This window comes from Palaemon carinicauda, chromosome 36 (genome assembly GCF_036898095.1).
Source record: "Palaemon carinicauda isolate YSFRI2023 chromosome 36, ASM3689809v2, whole genome shotgun sequence".
NCBI classification, from domain to species: Eukaryota; Metazoa; Arthropoda; class Malacostraca; order Decapoda; family Palaemonidae; genus Palaemon; species Palaemon carinicauda.
The window spans coordinates 69,504,128-69,521,701 of NC_090760.1; the positions used below are offsets into that span (position 1 = coordinate 69,504,128).

The 17,574-nt window shown below is 35.5% G+C and overlaps 1 protein-coding gene across 2 annotated transcripts in view; it reads right to left on the reverse strand.

The window, feature by feature from the left end:
- Positions 1-510: 510 nt before the first annotated feature.
- Positions 511-17,574, reverse strand: part of LOC137628885 (uncharacterized) — a 28,378-nt gene continuing 11,314 nt past the window's right edge. Inside the window, exons 5-10 of one of the 2 annotated variants that reach the window (XM_068360139.1) lie at positions 17,292-17,445; positions 15,627-15,735; positions 11,559-11,715; positions 6,111-6,326; positions 4,575-4,660; positions 511-3,572 (exon numbers count right to left, since the gene is read on the reverse strand). In XM_068360139.1, coding sequence (XP_068216240.1) covers positions 4,601-4,660; positions 6,111-6,326; positions 11,559-11,715; positions 15,627-15,735; positions 17,292-17,445 — 696 coding nt within the window. In that variant the 3' untranslated portion in view covers positions 511-3,572; positions 4,575-4,600. Of the gene's footprint in view, positions 3,588-4,574; positions 4,661-6,110; positions 6,327-11,558; positions 11,716-15,626; positions 15,736-17,291; positions 17,446-17,574 lie in introns of both variants that reach the window. The other variant, XM_068360140.1, reaches the window with a different exon arrangement.

Below are 17,574 nucleotides of genomic sequence, written 5' to 3' on the forward strand. Positions count from 1 at the left end.
CCAGAAAACTTACTGGAGCTCGAGACCTGAGGAAGCATGCTCTCTGACCCCGGGTCACCTCATGGCGCGTATCACTCCGCCAGAGGTTACCCCACATAGAAAACGGGAGTAGGGTAAACTACATAAAATTCTGGTCGGTTGGGAGGAGATCCCAGATACTCCTAAGAAAGTAGTTCGAGGTAAGTACTCTGTGTTGGAACAAATAACATTTATTCAATCTGAAAGAAATAGCAAAAGATTAAAGTAGCCAGATTTAAAGGTTCAGCACAGTACAGTATGTGTACTCAACTGCAGCCAAAGTCAAAGTGAAGGTTACCATACCTGGTGAACCGGCAGGGCTCTGCCTCCGATTGTCAGTTACTACTCACTACCTTGATAAAAGATGAACAGACATCCCAGCTTCTCTGATATCATATTCCTATTAAAGGACTTTGACCTTAATCTCTAAGCCCTATAAGTAATATTTATTTCTATCAATATTCAATAACAGATGAAAAGAACATACAAATCCTTGAATAAACCACTTTAATTGTAGTTATACATGTATACAACTTCATGTGTGGGAAAACAAACTTTAGTTTTTGAGTGAGGTATGAAAAAAAAAAAAGTGTATAATTTAAGTACATGAAAACACATAAGCCCTTCTTCTTTCTTATATACCTCCCATGTCTTTTTAAAGGGTAAGCCAACAGTTGGAATCAACGTTACTACAGCACAAAGGCACATATATATTATCACGATACAGGAATGTTGATATCACCTATGGCACAAGTTATCACAATGTCTCCAAACAATATTGCTAGCAACAACTTTTAATGCTGGAATGAAATAAGTCAATAAATGAAAACATTAATCAAGAGAATTTCAGTCAAAAACATCTGAAAATTGTCATAAAATACCTAACCTTTCTGCTGTTAAAACTGTTAAGCCAAACCAAACTGTAAACTATATAAATTTTTAATTTCAATAGATAACTACTAAAATATCATTAGTGCCACACTTAGAATGATACTTCTAAGGGCACTAACGTTACACAGCCTTCAGGTTACGGTACTTCATCACTACACTTTGTAACAAGTACAGTATTACATAGATATGTCGTGTCGTTAACAGTTAATACTCCACTGAAAGAAAACCTGTGGTATGGAAGCCAATCAACATTTAAGAAGCAATGAGACAGAAAAAAATACAGATGCAAATTCCAGTCCCTCTTCGATGGCTGCTTGGAAAATTCTGTTTATGATGTCACTAATTAAGATAGTATAAATAATTCATAGCCATCTAACAACATGAAATGATAACAATAAACAGCAACCTATAATTTTAAGTTATTGGACAAAAATTGCTAGAGTATATATAAATATACGATCATGGTTCTTTGTTGCTAAACATTTAATTATATACAGCAACAATACCAGGATGAATTTCCTAACAATTTTTCAGTGGTAAGATGTGCATCAGAAGTGGAGGAATACACAGCCTTAATCTGGTATAGTAGCAATAATTTTACAGGGAAATAATGAGGTAATATAACCCCTCCCTATCAAAGACCATAATCTATCAAAGCTCTGTTGTTGGTATACATATTTGTTGAGTTCTTATTTGTAAAAGTTATAATATTTACATTACATTTGCATGAAAGTATTGTGTGCTTATTAAAGAAAATGCTAACATCACATTTTCTGCGGTTTTGATTTTGAGACTGGTCCCAGTTGTCCATGAATTTAAACATAGTCTACTTCTAACAATTCCATAATTGTTTGTACAAAGATTGAAAACTTTTGGACCTTCGTCTTTCTATTGGCCGGAACCTTAACCGTATGTCAATTTAGATAAACACCTCGGATACTTTAAAAAGATGAATTGGCTCAAAAGGCAATGAACTGCTGGAGACATTAGCCTTTCCTGAAAAGTCTGGAATTTATATAGTACTTGATAAAATTTGTAAATAGGAAGTTTTTATTCCCCGGTTGCAACTTCCCGACGCAGAAATATAGCAAAATTTTACTTTCTAGTTCTGAGAAGGTTAATTTCAATCTTACTACAAAATATGTATAGTATGAATTCACACAGGCTGTTCTTAAAAAATATGAATAAAAAATAACGACAATATTCATATCTTATGAGCTTTTGACGCACTGCAAAATCACCACTTCGTCTCGTCTCTACAAGTCATTGATTTAGTTGGAAATATTTGCTAGAAGCTTTGTCTTAGTTCGATTGTCAAAATCTTTCTAAATTTCCTTAACCTATAAAAAGTTATTACTAGCCATATGTAGGTGATGTACAGCACAGCAAACCAACAAAACACTAAACACAATAGAACATCATTATAGATCTTCCTTCAAAATTGAGATCTTGAATCACAATCATAAGTTTACAATCATAAAACCAAAATTCAAATAAGAATGAATACATTCTTTAGTTAGTAACATTTTAAAATGATTCTCAACACTAAGAAATTTTCAAAATCACTCATGCATTACAGACTATGTCTGGGAACCGCTGTGTATATTAAACAAACCCAAGCTATTCCACCATCATTTGGAAAAGACCAATTTTTACACAAAAACATTAACCATTCAAATCTGGGTTTTAAATTAGGACTCGATACACAGAAGTTATGAAACACATCAATAAATCCACAACTATATAATCTTCAAAATTTCCACCTTGTAAAGTAGCTCTCCACCACAATCAACAGAATTACAAACATCTGTTTGCCTTCACAGACCTAATTCCAATAATAAAACATTAAATAAGCCAGTTTTTCCTCTTCCACCCCCCATTCCCCACCCGTAAGCATTTCAAAAATTTTAGGCTGAATACTAGTAAACTATTTTCTTCAGGTTATTCCTCTATCTGCACTGATGAATGCACCATAATGCCAACTTTTATTTGAAAGGCAAAGTTTAACACTATAATATGGGGAAATGGACTACAAGCAAAATATACAGTGCATTAGAAAAACATATATCCAGCAAAAAAATTACAAAGTGAAACCGAGCCAAAGTACATAAATACTTCTCTTCACCAAAAAAATACAACTAATATGTTGGCAACATTTAATCTTGAGAAACAAGTAACCCTACATGACATATCTACAATGTCAATTTACTGCAGATTTATAAAGGAAGAAAAAATCAAAAGAAAAGAATGTTCACAAATCCCACTGATGAGATTAAATATCTCCCCTGAAAGAAAAGGTTTTATCAAAGTTATCAGAAGGAAATCTTTTCTTCTATATGAATAACTCAAGACACCAAAGCAACTTCTTTCTAATGTACGATGTACGGTTGCTCACACTAGCGTTCGTGACCACAGAAATTTTTTGATAGTACAAGGCAATAGAAGGCAGCACTTTAAAAATGAAGAAGACTGAAGCCAAAGGCAAAACAGTCAGCCTAGTATCATTAGGCACTGACAATGCACCTTTTTTCAACTGCTCGGCTTTCCATCACACCATGGTTTGTATCGACTACGTAATATGATTACTATCGAACGAGAATATCTCGACAATATTTCACGAAAGGCTGAGCAGCATATCAAGTGTTTCTCTCCCTGTCAGTCATCTGGAAAAAACAAATCTGTAATTGGATAAATACAAAAATCGTACGAGGCCCTTATAACTATTCTGTGAGTATGGTTCTGGTCATCATACAAATTCTCTACAATAAGATGGTTGCCAAATAAAAGATCAAATGTAATAGTGGCTAACAAGATGCTGTGAGTACCCATAATTAAACACCTGTTAAGTGGTCACTGTACTGTACTTTTCCCTGGAAAAAAAAAAAATAATTTTCAAGACTCGAGTTTTCTCCAATGTACAGGAGTCTTATTTAGCTTATTCTGGATGTCTGCCTTAGAACCTTATGTAGGAGACTTAAAATTCTGGCAGTCTTTACAAGGGTCTGTACTATCTAAATCCTAAAGAAAAAATCAGAATTAGGAAACACATGCAGGTTCAAGTTTTATCTATTGATAGTAATTATATTTTTATTAATCAACTTGATTGGATTATACAAATGGGTAATTTAGTATGACAAATTATACAAAAATTACAACCCATCTATATAATACCATTTTTATTCTAAATTGGAAGTTAAAAAGGTAAGATGTCATTCGTCTTATGTTGCAATCAAGATGAAATGAGTCCAAAGATCGACAACAGGCCTCCCCACTTTCACACCCAACCTTGAGGAATCAAAACAGTCGAGCACTACTAATCTAAGCATTTACTATGTTGAGTACACAAGATCATCACAGATTGTTCATTCGAATTTCACTTTAAATTAGACATATATATATAACAAACTAATTTCACCTTCAATCCATAGAGTTCTTTTAAATTTGTAATACTGTACTGTAGTTTAAATATGTGAAAATTCAATTGACTAAATTTAATCTTCACTCAAAATTTTGAGATTATTCAACACAATCAAATACAATGATGATAAAATTTTACAATGAAATAGGTTCGCTGATAACGTTATCTTTTCTATCAATGCTTAAAAGTAGAACATGTTATACTGATATAATGCAGAAAAAAAAAAAAATGCACACTTGATACATACCTAAAAAGAACAATGGACTTCCTTGACTAATGGGCTGGAAGAGCATTCGCAGGAAAGATCTTCATTGATGCGAACTCCTTCAGGACCTGGAAAGGTAATTGTAATATTTTATAGGCTACCACCAAAAAGAAATTGAATTCTTTTCTTGGAAGATTGTTTTTGTCCACCCACACAAAAACTAACAATAGTAGGTTTTGATAAGTTTGAAAATTTAGAGTACTGTTGCTGCATTGCATGTCACTTACACTGACAGACAGAACCTCTATAAGAATGGTTTAGCTTTTATAATTTCAAGTACAATTTTTAGCTTTTACAGATGAAGTATTGTAGAAAAGTAAAAAAAAAAAAGCTGTAGAAAATGGAAAATAAGCAAATTACAGCTGACATTACAATGTTACTGGACCAATGCAACTTGAACTGAAAAGTATAGTATATTGAGCATTTGTTTTAAACAACTACAGTAATCCAACTACATTTTCCCCTTCAGTGTTAAAACTTGAACTTTCCTTCCCCCCTTAATACCAACAGGGAAAACAATTGGTACACTGGCATCGATAATCATCTGAATTACTACTAAAGATCATGAATTACAATTGTGAAAACAATGCCATCACCTTATTCGAGTCTAAATCTTATGGCACAGTCGTAATGGAATACACTTCCATACACTCTGACAATCCTTGAATGATTTGTACGAGATGAGGTAGGCTAATACTAAACATTGGGCTATTCAATGCAGAAATTACTTTAAAAATAAACTAAGTCCTAATTCTCAAAATAATGAATTAGTTTTTTAAAGTGATGATTAGAAAGGAGAATCGGAAAATTGTTTCTGTACCATGATAACCCAAGAAGCTTTAAGAAAATGCTGTCATCATCAAACCAATCAATGTTTAGTCTTAAGTAATGTTTTTTTTATTTAGTTATTTTCTTTGGTTGTCTGACTTCAGTCTGTTCTTGGTCTTATTTCCATATCCCACCTAAAATATTATCTATTTGGAAAAGTTCACAGGTTTGTTAAATGACTGCAGTCCATTAGGAAATAATGTATGTACACATGATAACTTTGCTGGAAAATGTAGAACGATAAAGTATCATGAAAAATAAATATTTTGACCAGACCAAGTTTTATTATACAAGCATCAAAAAAAAAAAATTATAGATCTTTCTTGAAGGCTTAGATGAAAGGAATAAACATTATCAAAACTTTGAATAAAGACTTTGTCTTAACAACCAATTACAACAATTTTATCTTCTATGTAATTATTTCTCTTTCACTCGAGAGAAACGAGCAATTCTATCTAACCAGATTAATTTCACATGAGAAATTTTATTCTGAATAAATAACACTACTACTACTGTATCTACTGTAATTCCAAATCCTTAATGGCTTAAATTTTAGAGCTACATGGCTATTAAACTCTAATGTATTTTGGTTTAATCGATGAAAATAAATCCACACTCAATTACCACATCAATTTAATGCTAAGAAGATGATATTACAGGACAAAATAAGAGGCGCTTGCTCTTTCTTACCTCCAACAGATTCTCTAAAGTAGGCTTTGGCACAGCGTAAGTAAATCCTTCCTTTCGTATCTTACTCCCGTCAAGATGAAGGTGTTTATGATGTACAGAGTCCTGATCTATATAAGGAGTTAATGGAGTGTTATCCAACCCACCAGCTGAGCAAACAGCAGCCCAAGGAGCTAAATGTTTTTCGTTGATCTCACTAACCAAATCGAGAGAATCATTCTGAAAAAAGAAATAATAATACCTCTATTACATCTACGGAAATTATATCTATAAATCAATACTGTATATAAAAAAGATATCTCGGAAGTAATAATAAAGGTGCTTCACAAGTGTTACACATCACAAAGTTCGACCTCATAAGATGACACACAACTTAATCAAAGTGACTAGACTTGAGTTGACCCTTAGCTCACAACCATACTCTAGGAAAATTCATATATAATCCAACCAAGAGAAACTTTATCTTCATTCCTCCATCCCTTATTCTATCTTGTAACTTTCTCTCCAGTTGCTCTTAATCTCTGAACAGTCTCCCAGGTTCTAACACCAGGCCAAATATACTTGGCTCTTTTGGTAAACTATTTTACCGTATTTCTAGAATTCTTTCTGAGACAACTGACTTGACTCTTTTTCATAATTCACTGCTGTTGTCATTATCAAAATTACAAGATGTAATCCCAGTTGGAAGACCAGCCTAATATGGTAAAGTAATATAGAAGAAATAAAAAAAATAAAACTATGAGACATCTATGTCAAATCTATTCAACAAAATAACATTTAAACTGCTTCAATTCTGATTCAGTTCTTTACTTAGATCATTTCACAGCTTGGCCTTCGCCAAAATATAAATTCCAAGATATGTGATTCCAAGCCTAAAAAAATATAAAAGGCAAAACTGTCAGAATTAACTTGCATAGCCTAACTAGTGTATAGTGTGTAAGACCAGAATGCAAAGAATGGTCAGCAATATGAAAAAAAAATTATATAGCATGTACAAATAGCTATTTTAATGATGGTGTCATAGATTACTATAGTATTCAAACGAATGAGGGACAAGGAATCCACAAGTCCTTAAGTGTTTGTCCAACAATTTAAGATGACCAAACAAGAGAAGAATTTTCAAAACGATAGAAACGGGGAGCTTTGACGAAGAAAAACCTAATTTTAGTTAGATGCTGTGTGGTTACCCAGGGCTTTCCTGTTTAAGGCTAGAACAGGGAATCCAATACGACATAAATACCAAAGAAACATTGTTTCCTGTTTCAGAGCCATTGTATCAATGCAGAACATAGACTTGGTGAGTATAGGAAACCCTGCAAGTCAAACTATTTTACTTGGTATCAAGAATGATACCTAAAATTCTAAATGAGTAATATATAGTTGAAGAAACCTGGTTAATATTAAGATTTGGGAGGGGGAATCCAATTGTCCTATTTCTAATATCAGGCTTACTTCCGAGTGTTGTTCGAATTTATCATCATCACTAATCTTAGCTAAATCTAAGTTAGTTATTCAGCAATCAAAGGTCTACACACACACACAAAATTAGATTGACGTATAAGAATGGTACTATTTACATTAGACAAGCTTGTTTTAAAGGCTTAACCACATACTGTATAGTGTATACAACAGAGGAAACAATTTAATCTAGTCCGGTATACAAATTCCTCATTGCTCTGCTTGGGTTCAAAACCAACAGTTAAAGTTGTACCACAATGGTTGTTTATAATGAAGTATTCAATTCTAGATGAACCACACACACTCTAAGTACCAGTTCAAATCTGATCTACTTGTTTTCCAAGGCCTTTAAGGCTCCAGTTCCTCCAAACAAATAAGTTACAATTATTGACCTTAGCTTTGTCTTTGATATGATAGTTCAACCTCTGCGAGGGAATATACCTATCAATTATATTCACAAAATCACAAATTTCTCCTAACTAGACAAATCTCATTCCTTTAACCGAAGTATGTTTTCACGGTAGCTGGAACTCAGCTGTTAAAACTATAAAGGGGTGTCGGTAGTAATTGGGGGTTGGTGGGGAAGTACCACCCCCTCACCAGCCACTTTGACCTTCACTTAGGACTTGATGGGGTGGTCGAGGCAGAAGTAAAACTCATTTGTATAATTAGGAAAATAAAAATTTCTTTAAATATTTATGATTTGCCCCAACACAAATACACATGCTCATCCCTCAATAGGAGACTTATCCTAAGGAGGGAGAAGTCGCTATAATCCTGGGATGTCACACTTTGACCTGGGGAGATACAAAAGAACTACTATATCCCTCCCATCATTATAGGCTAGGTTTCTGTCCAGCTTGAGATGGTCAATGAAGAAACTTTATCCTAAAAGGATATGATGTCTGAAAAGTGTGGTCAATTAAAAGTAATGGTGTTGCCCCCATTCATGTCAATCCCCCACCTTGTAAAGAGGATACAGAAATACTTCCTTTCTACTTGTATAGAAAAACTTGGCGGTACCGAATCTTATCCGCACCAAAATCCAATCCAGCAAATAACGGTACGATTAATGCACCCAAAAGGGAGGGGAAAAAGAAAACAGGAAAAACGGCGAGACCTTCTTACCTCTCATCCGAAACTTACGTCGCCAACGCTATCTTAGACAAGATGCTGCTTGTCCTATGTAGTAACCACAGGTCCCAGAGAGAATATATTCAAGGACTTCTTATACTCCTCCAGATAGTGGGCTGAGGGTGACATCCCACAAAGGTGGTTCAATTTCTCTTGGAGGACAAGACTACTCAAAACTCTTCATGGGCATAAATAACTCCCATAAGGAAAAAAGATCTAATCCCTTCAGTCTAAAGACTTAGCAATAGTCTTTTAATGTCGAGACTGAGAGGAGCTTTTCCCTGCAAAGGTATGAAAGAGAATCTGCTGTTCGCTGTAGAAGCTCTGACCAGAGAAGTACCCCTTCTACAACACTAATCGCAGAAGATGGCCTACTTTGCCAAGTACACATCCAAAGAGGGTCTACTCAGATATTCAGACATCTCCTATGACGTGCATTGCAAAAAGTCTTTTGCTAGGAGGAGACGCAGGACTGTCTCCAACTGTGAAGTGACAGGGATTTCATCATATTGTGGCACACTGCAAGTGGGGCTGGCAAAGTATGTCAGCCTACAGGGATAGTTCTCTCAATACCTCGACTTAAGAGCATCAGCAGGTCTGGGCCAAAAGGTAATCAGGGTTACTCTTAACACCCTTCATTACTGCTCTGTTGCGCTGCAACCTACCCCAGGATACCGCTTGAAAAACTCCTTCGGTTGCAAGTATATCAATAATCACTTGTAACCAATAATAATAATAATACTGTAATATGATACTAATAGCAAAAATAATAATGTAACTATCATCACTATCGCTGCAATCCTCATCTGATCTATCTGGCAGGTATTCAAACACTAATTCAGAAGCACTATCATCACCCTTGCACAAAAAAATTTGTGAAATAGGGTAAAAGAATTAGGAAATTGTTAGAATTTTAATTCCCTATGTTTACTCACAAAAAAAGATAATCATTCACTAATGACTTCTTGAGGAACACTGACTAAGTACTCAAGAAAACCCTACCCAAACCTCACATGAAGATGATGTTACGACGTCCATCAGATATTTATTGACAGACACAAATAGTGGGTGGAGCTTCAATAACTCTGGTAAACATTATATTGCCTTAAATCCCAATGAAAAACAAACTACTTTGCTTGATTAGGGATAAAAAAAAAAAAATTATGTAAACATGTACGTTGCTTCTCTTTCTTACATGGTAAAACATGTATACGTAGCAGTGCCGAAGAGAAGTTAAGAGTTAGGGGAGCCAGTACCCTCTTGATTACCCTTTGATTCAGGTGGAACAGCAAGCGTAGATGTTGACATTGTCCCATGGGTGTTGAAAGTCATCCTCTAGAGCTGCTGTAGGGTCCAATACTGAAGGACAGAACACCTTAAGTTCTTGTTGAGGAGAGTCGCAAATATGTTGATTGACGGGAAACCCCACAAGTCATAAGTTTCTTCACTGCTAACTTGTCGGTGATTACATTATTTTTGTCTGTAATGGACCTTGGTGTCCAGCCCACTGCACTGTCTGATGTCCAGTCCACTGCGCTGTCTAGTGCTTACGAGTGCAACTCCTTCACCAACTCGTTGAGGTGCTGTGATGCAATACCTCTTTATTCACTGATGTATGCCCCTATCCACTAAATTTAACTAGACCTTTATTATAGGATTCAGAAATGCAAGATCTACATTCAGGAGATGGAATTGATACAAAAAGAGTAGCATCATCTTCAGATGCAATGAGCTTGTTTTCTAGGCCAACCCAAACGTTGTGTGTATATAGTATGAAAAGTAATCGGCCAAGAACACTACCCTGATGAACACCAGATATCACATGCCTTTACTCACTATGGTGCCAATCAACAACTCTTACTAATCTATTACTTGAAAAATCAATAATGATGCTAAGAATAGACCCATCCACACCCAATTGTTTGAGTTTAAAAACAAGGGCATCATGATTAACACGGTCAAAGACAGCACTAAAATTGAGGCCAATCCTATGAACTTCCTGACCAGAATCAAGAGCATTGGAGGTTGTAAGAAGGGCATCACATGATGCACAGCCTTTACGAAAGCCAATCTGCAAAACTAGGAAACTGATGATTACCTTCAGTATACCCATTTAGACGTTTTGCCAAGACATCCACAAACTTTAGGTAATATGGATTATAAAAATTGGGTGGTAACCAGCTGGACTCGAGCTACCACAAACATACTTCCATAATGGAGTAACATTACCAATTATCAACAAGGGCTAAAAGAACCTCGGTTATCAAAAAACAACAGCAAATCCTCTCTTCCTTAACCTTCCACATGATTGTCTGAATAAAAGGATTAAAATGGGCGACAAATTGCATTCCAGTCCTAGATGGTACTACTTTTCTGACCATTGCGGCTCAGATACAAAATGATGATAGAAATGAATTTTGTTTTCATTGATGATTAAGAGATTTTAACTATGCTTCTGATTCAGGGTCTGAACAAATAAATAGCTACATATTAATCAGATAATTGCTTGGACTTAATATTCTCTGGTTACCCACATGTAAGACCAAGCATGGTTAGTTGACACACTGTTGTAATCTTGCACAATACTGTATTGAAATATTGCAGTATATAATAGTTAAAATCAAGATGCTTTGATGTAACTGTGGATATCATTATTTCACAAGTCACAATTTCCCTTCAGATCTTTCCTTTATGGATTACGATGAGACATGAGTTCTGATTAAGTCCCATCCAGTATAGGTCAATCTATACTCCCTAAATATGACTTTCTAGGCCACTACATTATAAGGAATCTTTCCCACCTACAGTAAAGTTACTTGTGAAAAGTGACGAAGCTCATAGTCTCTATGCGTTACTTACCGATGCTACAGAAGACAAAGTGTTGCCCCAGTAGTCATGATTGATGTTGAAGATCTTTGAGACTATGCTAGTAATGTCTCCCTGTCTGGTATTGCCTTCATCAACAAGGTTATAGATTTCTCTAGTTTTCCCTCTTTGGCACAACCAAATCACACTCCTGAAAGAGAGAGAAAAAATAAAACTATTATATGCCATTATTTCAGCCAATCGTCTTTAAATAAACCTTATACAGCTATTTGTCAGAACACGTATTAGAAATAAATTAGTGTACACAGTAAGATTTTAAATAACCAGTTTCAAAACAAAAATTTCAGTCCAAAAATATAATCGTAATATTTAAATTTTTCATCTTGCACAGCCTTTAATGCAGAATTTTGATGATGTGGTAAAATTAAACTAATCTATATTTTAGTTACATAATTTTCATTGACATTAACATAGTCAGTCATGTAGAGAAGTAAAAGCGATCCTGCATAGCGGGAAAAGCTTTAGTGGAAGAGTCATGTACAGAAGCAAAATTGAAAATTTTGGGTAATCTTGACATTATTAAAAACAACATTTCCAGAAACAAGTCTCTGTTTAACCCCAGGATATGCCAATGAACTACACCATAGCAAAACAGCTTCAAGTTTCAAGCTCGCGCATTCCAAAACTTGGATAAAATAATCAAAACTGAATTTCAGCTGAACTAGGTCCAAAGACTGAGTAAAGTAACTAGTTTAGTTGGTAAACATTTTTGTCACCCATTTAGTTCTTTACACTACTGACTTACCCTGGGTTTTGTAATTATTTGGATGGATAACCTTCAATGAATTTTGAGAAGCTGCAGAACAAAAAGATGAACTGTAGGATGTTGGCAAAACAGAGGTGTCAGTAGAAACCATACTAGTTAAGAGAATAAAAGGGCCCTTATGAAAATTAAAATGAAAAAGCTCCAGAAACAACAAATGCTTACTAGATAAAAGATTAAATTAATTACATAATTTTGGCCACAGACCAAGACCAGAAGAATAGAAAAAGGTTAAACAAAGGTGGTAAAGGGGATGCACTGCCAAGTAGAAATATTGAGGAATAATACTTCTTGAACATAACATGAAAAAGTTCAAATCAGTAATAAAGTAAAGGCTAACAAAAATTCTAAAAAATTGATAACTGGCAAGTGGCTTGGTGGCAAAAAGAAGTAGAATTTATAAAGCAGTTACAAGAAACTACTACAATGAGGAAGAAATTATGCCATACAATTGTAGATTTTGAAAAAGTATTCAACAAAGTATGGAGACATTTATATAAGCATTTCCAAAATGCCAGCAGCAGTAGGAGTATCAGAGGAGTCTGGGATAAACATTGGTCCATCAAGGATAAGTGTAAAATCTTTTGCTTTTCATCATACTAATCAAAGAAGCTACAAAGGAGGGCATGAAATGCTGCCAATGGGAGCTACTGTTTGTAGATCTATTGAATTTGTTTCGAACATGATCCAAAAAAAGAATGGGTAGAAATGTTACAAAAGATGGAAGAGTAGAATGGAGAAGAGAGGACTTTATATCATCAACTTGAGAAAAACAAAACTAATGGTGAATGAAAGGAGGCAATGGAAAAATTACAATACAGAAAGCATACCTGTGGTTTTTATGGGAAAGATGTAGAGGTGAACTCTGTGCTGTGTATAGAATGTAACATTGAAAACTGCTGCATGGAGTAATAAATTTTAGATGGACTAAATCTATATCAAGAGCAAATAGAAAATTGAGACACCTCTTGTGATTGATGAGTAATTTTTAAAAGAGGTAGACATTTCTGTTACCTATGAGACATCCTGTTGCACCGTGAAGCAAGAATAGAGAGAGCATTAAGAGAGTGGTAGCAAGTTAAATGAAAGAGCGATATTGACAGGCTACTAGTAAATAAAAATGTTTCCTTAATAAAGAGATTAAAGACCTTTTCCGGGTACACAAGGCCTGTACTATTGTTTTACGTCAGAAACAGTGGAAGCACTGACAGACAGTGAGGCATATTCTATGTCAAAAGATTCAAGGCAGGAGGCAGGTAGGAAGAACATTTTACTTATGTGGAACAGATAATGTGTGTCTGGACTGCAGGATTGAAGAAAAGAGAGAAGAAACAGAGGTAAAGAACAGTTAGGGTCCGAAAGAACACTGCAAAGACATTTAAGTAATGCCTATAGTGCACAGTTTGAGGTACTATACACTGACAGAGTAAAGAGGTGTCAGGACAAAGACCTCTAGGAAGGAAGGTAAGAAGGACCATGAAATAATGAAAGAAGGTGATATAATCCAGACCAATTCCCTTTTGGGGGTCAGGATAAAGGGGATGGAAGAGAGCGGAGAGAACTCATTTCACGTCTAACGCCTTATAGGGGGAGAGCTTATGTAGAAATGTAATGAAAAGTCACTGAAACTTACAACAGACCTTTTAAGAGTCTGGTGAGGGTAGAAATAGGTCAAAATAAGGTCTGAAGACAAGGTTGTTGGCTGATGACAAGTGGCACAATAGGGAAGTACAGGCTACAAGTCTGTCACAGAATAGCAACTTTTGTCCCGAGGTCTACGACTAAGAAGGGTGATTAAGGTGTGAAATTTAATCTAATAACTTTTAAATTTATTTGTTCTTAAATGTATACAAACCTTTTGTCCTTGAAAGTACGGAGACACCTGTTGATGGGAGGAAGTCCCACAGAACAAAACTCGCCCTACACAAGAGCAAAGTCACTCACTCCAAGGACCTCCCAACAGCTTTTTAAGGATGTACAGTATTAGATTTTAGGGCCTTTGTCAGTATTGGCTTAAACAGAAGCTAGCATTAAAACTCAATAACGTATTTCCCTAACGGAAAAATGGCATCAGCAATGCCAAACATGGTACATGAAGAAAAATGTTTGATAAGACAGACCCATCCTCCCCTTTGCCAGGAAGAAGGAAAAGTGCTCCATCATGTAACTCGCCAACAGACAGTCATTCTACCACTCCTGACAACTTATGACGAACAAAATAAGGGAGATGGGAGTGCTACAACTCAGGACCTAAGGAAAATGAGTCTATGGGTCTGTGAGCAATATCCAAAAATAAGCTCCAAGTATGTCGACAGGTAAACCAGAAGACTACGGACAGGACTAGGCTTTTGAGATGTTAAGAATGTTGCAAAGCCTGTAGAATTTCATATAATATAGAGCTTCATCAGGACGAGTAGTGAACATTTTATATCAACATTGCAAGGTTGTATGTCCATGACATTCAATAAATAAGGGCAAGGCAGTCAATTCTAAGTAGGCTCCTTGCCAAAACTAAACGTATGGTGTAAAAGAAAACAGAAAAAGAAAAAAATTTCTAGAAAGCATAAATTAAGTGATGCAGTTAATGATAGAGAATGCCATTCAAGAGAGAACTCCCATAAAAATCTCAGAGGGAGATTCTCCTTCAAAATATTGATACCCTCCCAGTCTCTCACCTCCCTCTAAAATAAGAAAAGTAAGCTGCTGGTTATCCTTGACCCACATCCTATCTAAAACCACCTACATATAGAAGTTGCTGATCATCCTTAACCAACATCCTATCCCAAACCACCAACAAATAAAAGTTGCAGATTAAATCACATATAAATCCTAAAACACCAACCAACACCTACGGGCTGCAAGTGTGTAAGCCCGTGCCTGGCCGCAAGAGCCAGGCAATCTAAAACAACAACAATTTCCCTCACACCAGCTACGACTCTCCTCAAAGGTATTATGCAAGTTAATTGTCAATACATTTTTATTTTTCATTGTGAAATATTAATTTGTAAACTATCCATTTCCAAGGGTAGGGGTTATAATTTGTTTGTTAAACATTAAAATCTGAGAGAGAGAGAGAGAGAGAGAGAGAGAGAGAGAGAGAGAGAGAGAGAGAGGAGAGAGAGAGAGAGAGAGAGAGAGAGATTACAGTATATTAAAAACCAAACACACTTGTGTATTGTCATTACAGTACGTATATTAAAAAACTAACCATTCTAGTTTATCTAAGATGATCAAAATGAGCAAAACTTGGATCAAAATTAAACTGGTTAATTCCTTACCTTGCAACATCAGTAACATGCACAGTGTTTATGAGGAGGTTTTTATCCCACATCATCTTCATGGTTTCTCCCAGGTGCTGGTATATAGCTCCAAACACTAAACGGGGCGCTGAAAAGAAAGCATGACAAATTAGGTGTTAATAACTAATATAAACAACTTTTGTTCTCTCCAAATTTATATTTATTGATAGATTGACTGTTACTGCTGATAATTCTTTCAGTAATCCAATACTTTAAATATTATTAGGAGCAAAAAGACGAGCTAAATCAAGCCCTTTTTATCAAAATAAAAACAAGAGTACTGTTCACCCTTACATGAAAAATTAGTATCTCTTTTTAAAATAGATTACAGTCATTATTTGAATTCCAAATGTTTTTAATAATCCTAAGTTTCTTTTACAGATGGATACCCAGTGACAATGATTTCCCAATAATGTGAAAACCTCTGCATTTGAACAATCACTTTAACTGAAGGATGCCAATACTTCAAACGTAAAATATTGCATAAATCGAACACAAAACATCAGAGCAAAATGCTTGTCCAAACCCTGCATACCAGGAAGAAAAACAAGGTAAAGCTCAATTTAATCTTCACTGTGCTATTCACCCCCAAAATCAGTCAAGCCAAGAAAAACGCAAGACAAACCTGATCTCTTACTCCCACAAACCAGCCAGCCAAGGGAGAATAAAGTCAAGTAAACATTAATATGTAAAAAACATAGGATCATCACACACTCGTGCAAAAAGCATGCAACATCACCCTTGCTTTCATTTCAGATTTCCCCTTGTTGAGTTGCAAATAGATTTATGGAATTTTAAGGCCATATGACCTAGCACTTGGACCATAGACGTACTCCAGTGCCACAGTGTAATTGAGGGAAAAGGCCTACCCTTGCACTGCAAAGTTATACAGGAAGAGACAATAACGGAGGTAAAGTAGAAGAGGTTGGACAGGATGATACAATAACAAAGGTAGAGTACTAGGAGTCTAAAAAGTGGTTGGTCCTAAGGTGCCAAAGGGATGCTAATAAGACGTTTTAGTAATGCCCAAGGTGCACAGCGTGAGGTGCACTGACGACACTACCGCCCTACAAGGTCACGGGTTACATGTGTAATACGACTTTGCTGGTGTCTTTCGTCTTGTGTGCATGCAAGTCTTGAACAGAAAGTTGGGTTTAAACCTCTTTCATCTTTATGAAGTGAATTATTGTTAGTGAAAAATGCAAAAAATTAATTGACAAAAAACAGTCTCAGACTTCATTCGCATAATAAAAAATGCACACACATGGACCCACTTATCTACGAATTTTACGAGGTCTCAGGTCGACAACCACCTCCGTTGAATACCTAACATTAACGACAGAAATAATCTTTGTGCTTTGCCTTTGATCATCATAAAACATAACATAATTCATGAAACTATATTTTGTTAGGACATCATCAACCAAGTCACAGTAATGTTATAGCCATTAATCAACTCAAGTTATTTGTACCTAAGAAGCTCACGTAAAGGAAAACTAACTAATAAACATGCAGTACAAAAGAACCCTTTCATCAATAAAGCTAACATCTTGCTTGAATAAACTAAAGATAATTTCTCCTTTCAGCTCTTAATGTCTTGAGAGAAAAAATGCTTACTATTTATAATGCTCAGTTTATACTTACTGATTCCAAGTCGATCTGATGGACCATAAACTATGGCAGGTCTCACGATAATCCAGTTCAGCCCAGGCAGATCCATGATTTTTTTCTCGACCTCTCGTTTACAAGTGGCCGTCACGGACCACGGACGGCAATCGTCGGATTCTTTGTGAGCGGTCTGGGGAACGATAGAAAATTGGGTATCAATTTCTTTTTCAACTATATCAGTAAATTTGGGGCACGATTTTGTCAGTTGTTTCAAAACTAAGATCAGCTAGTGAGGCATTTGATTTTATTCATGGAAATA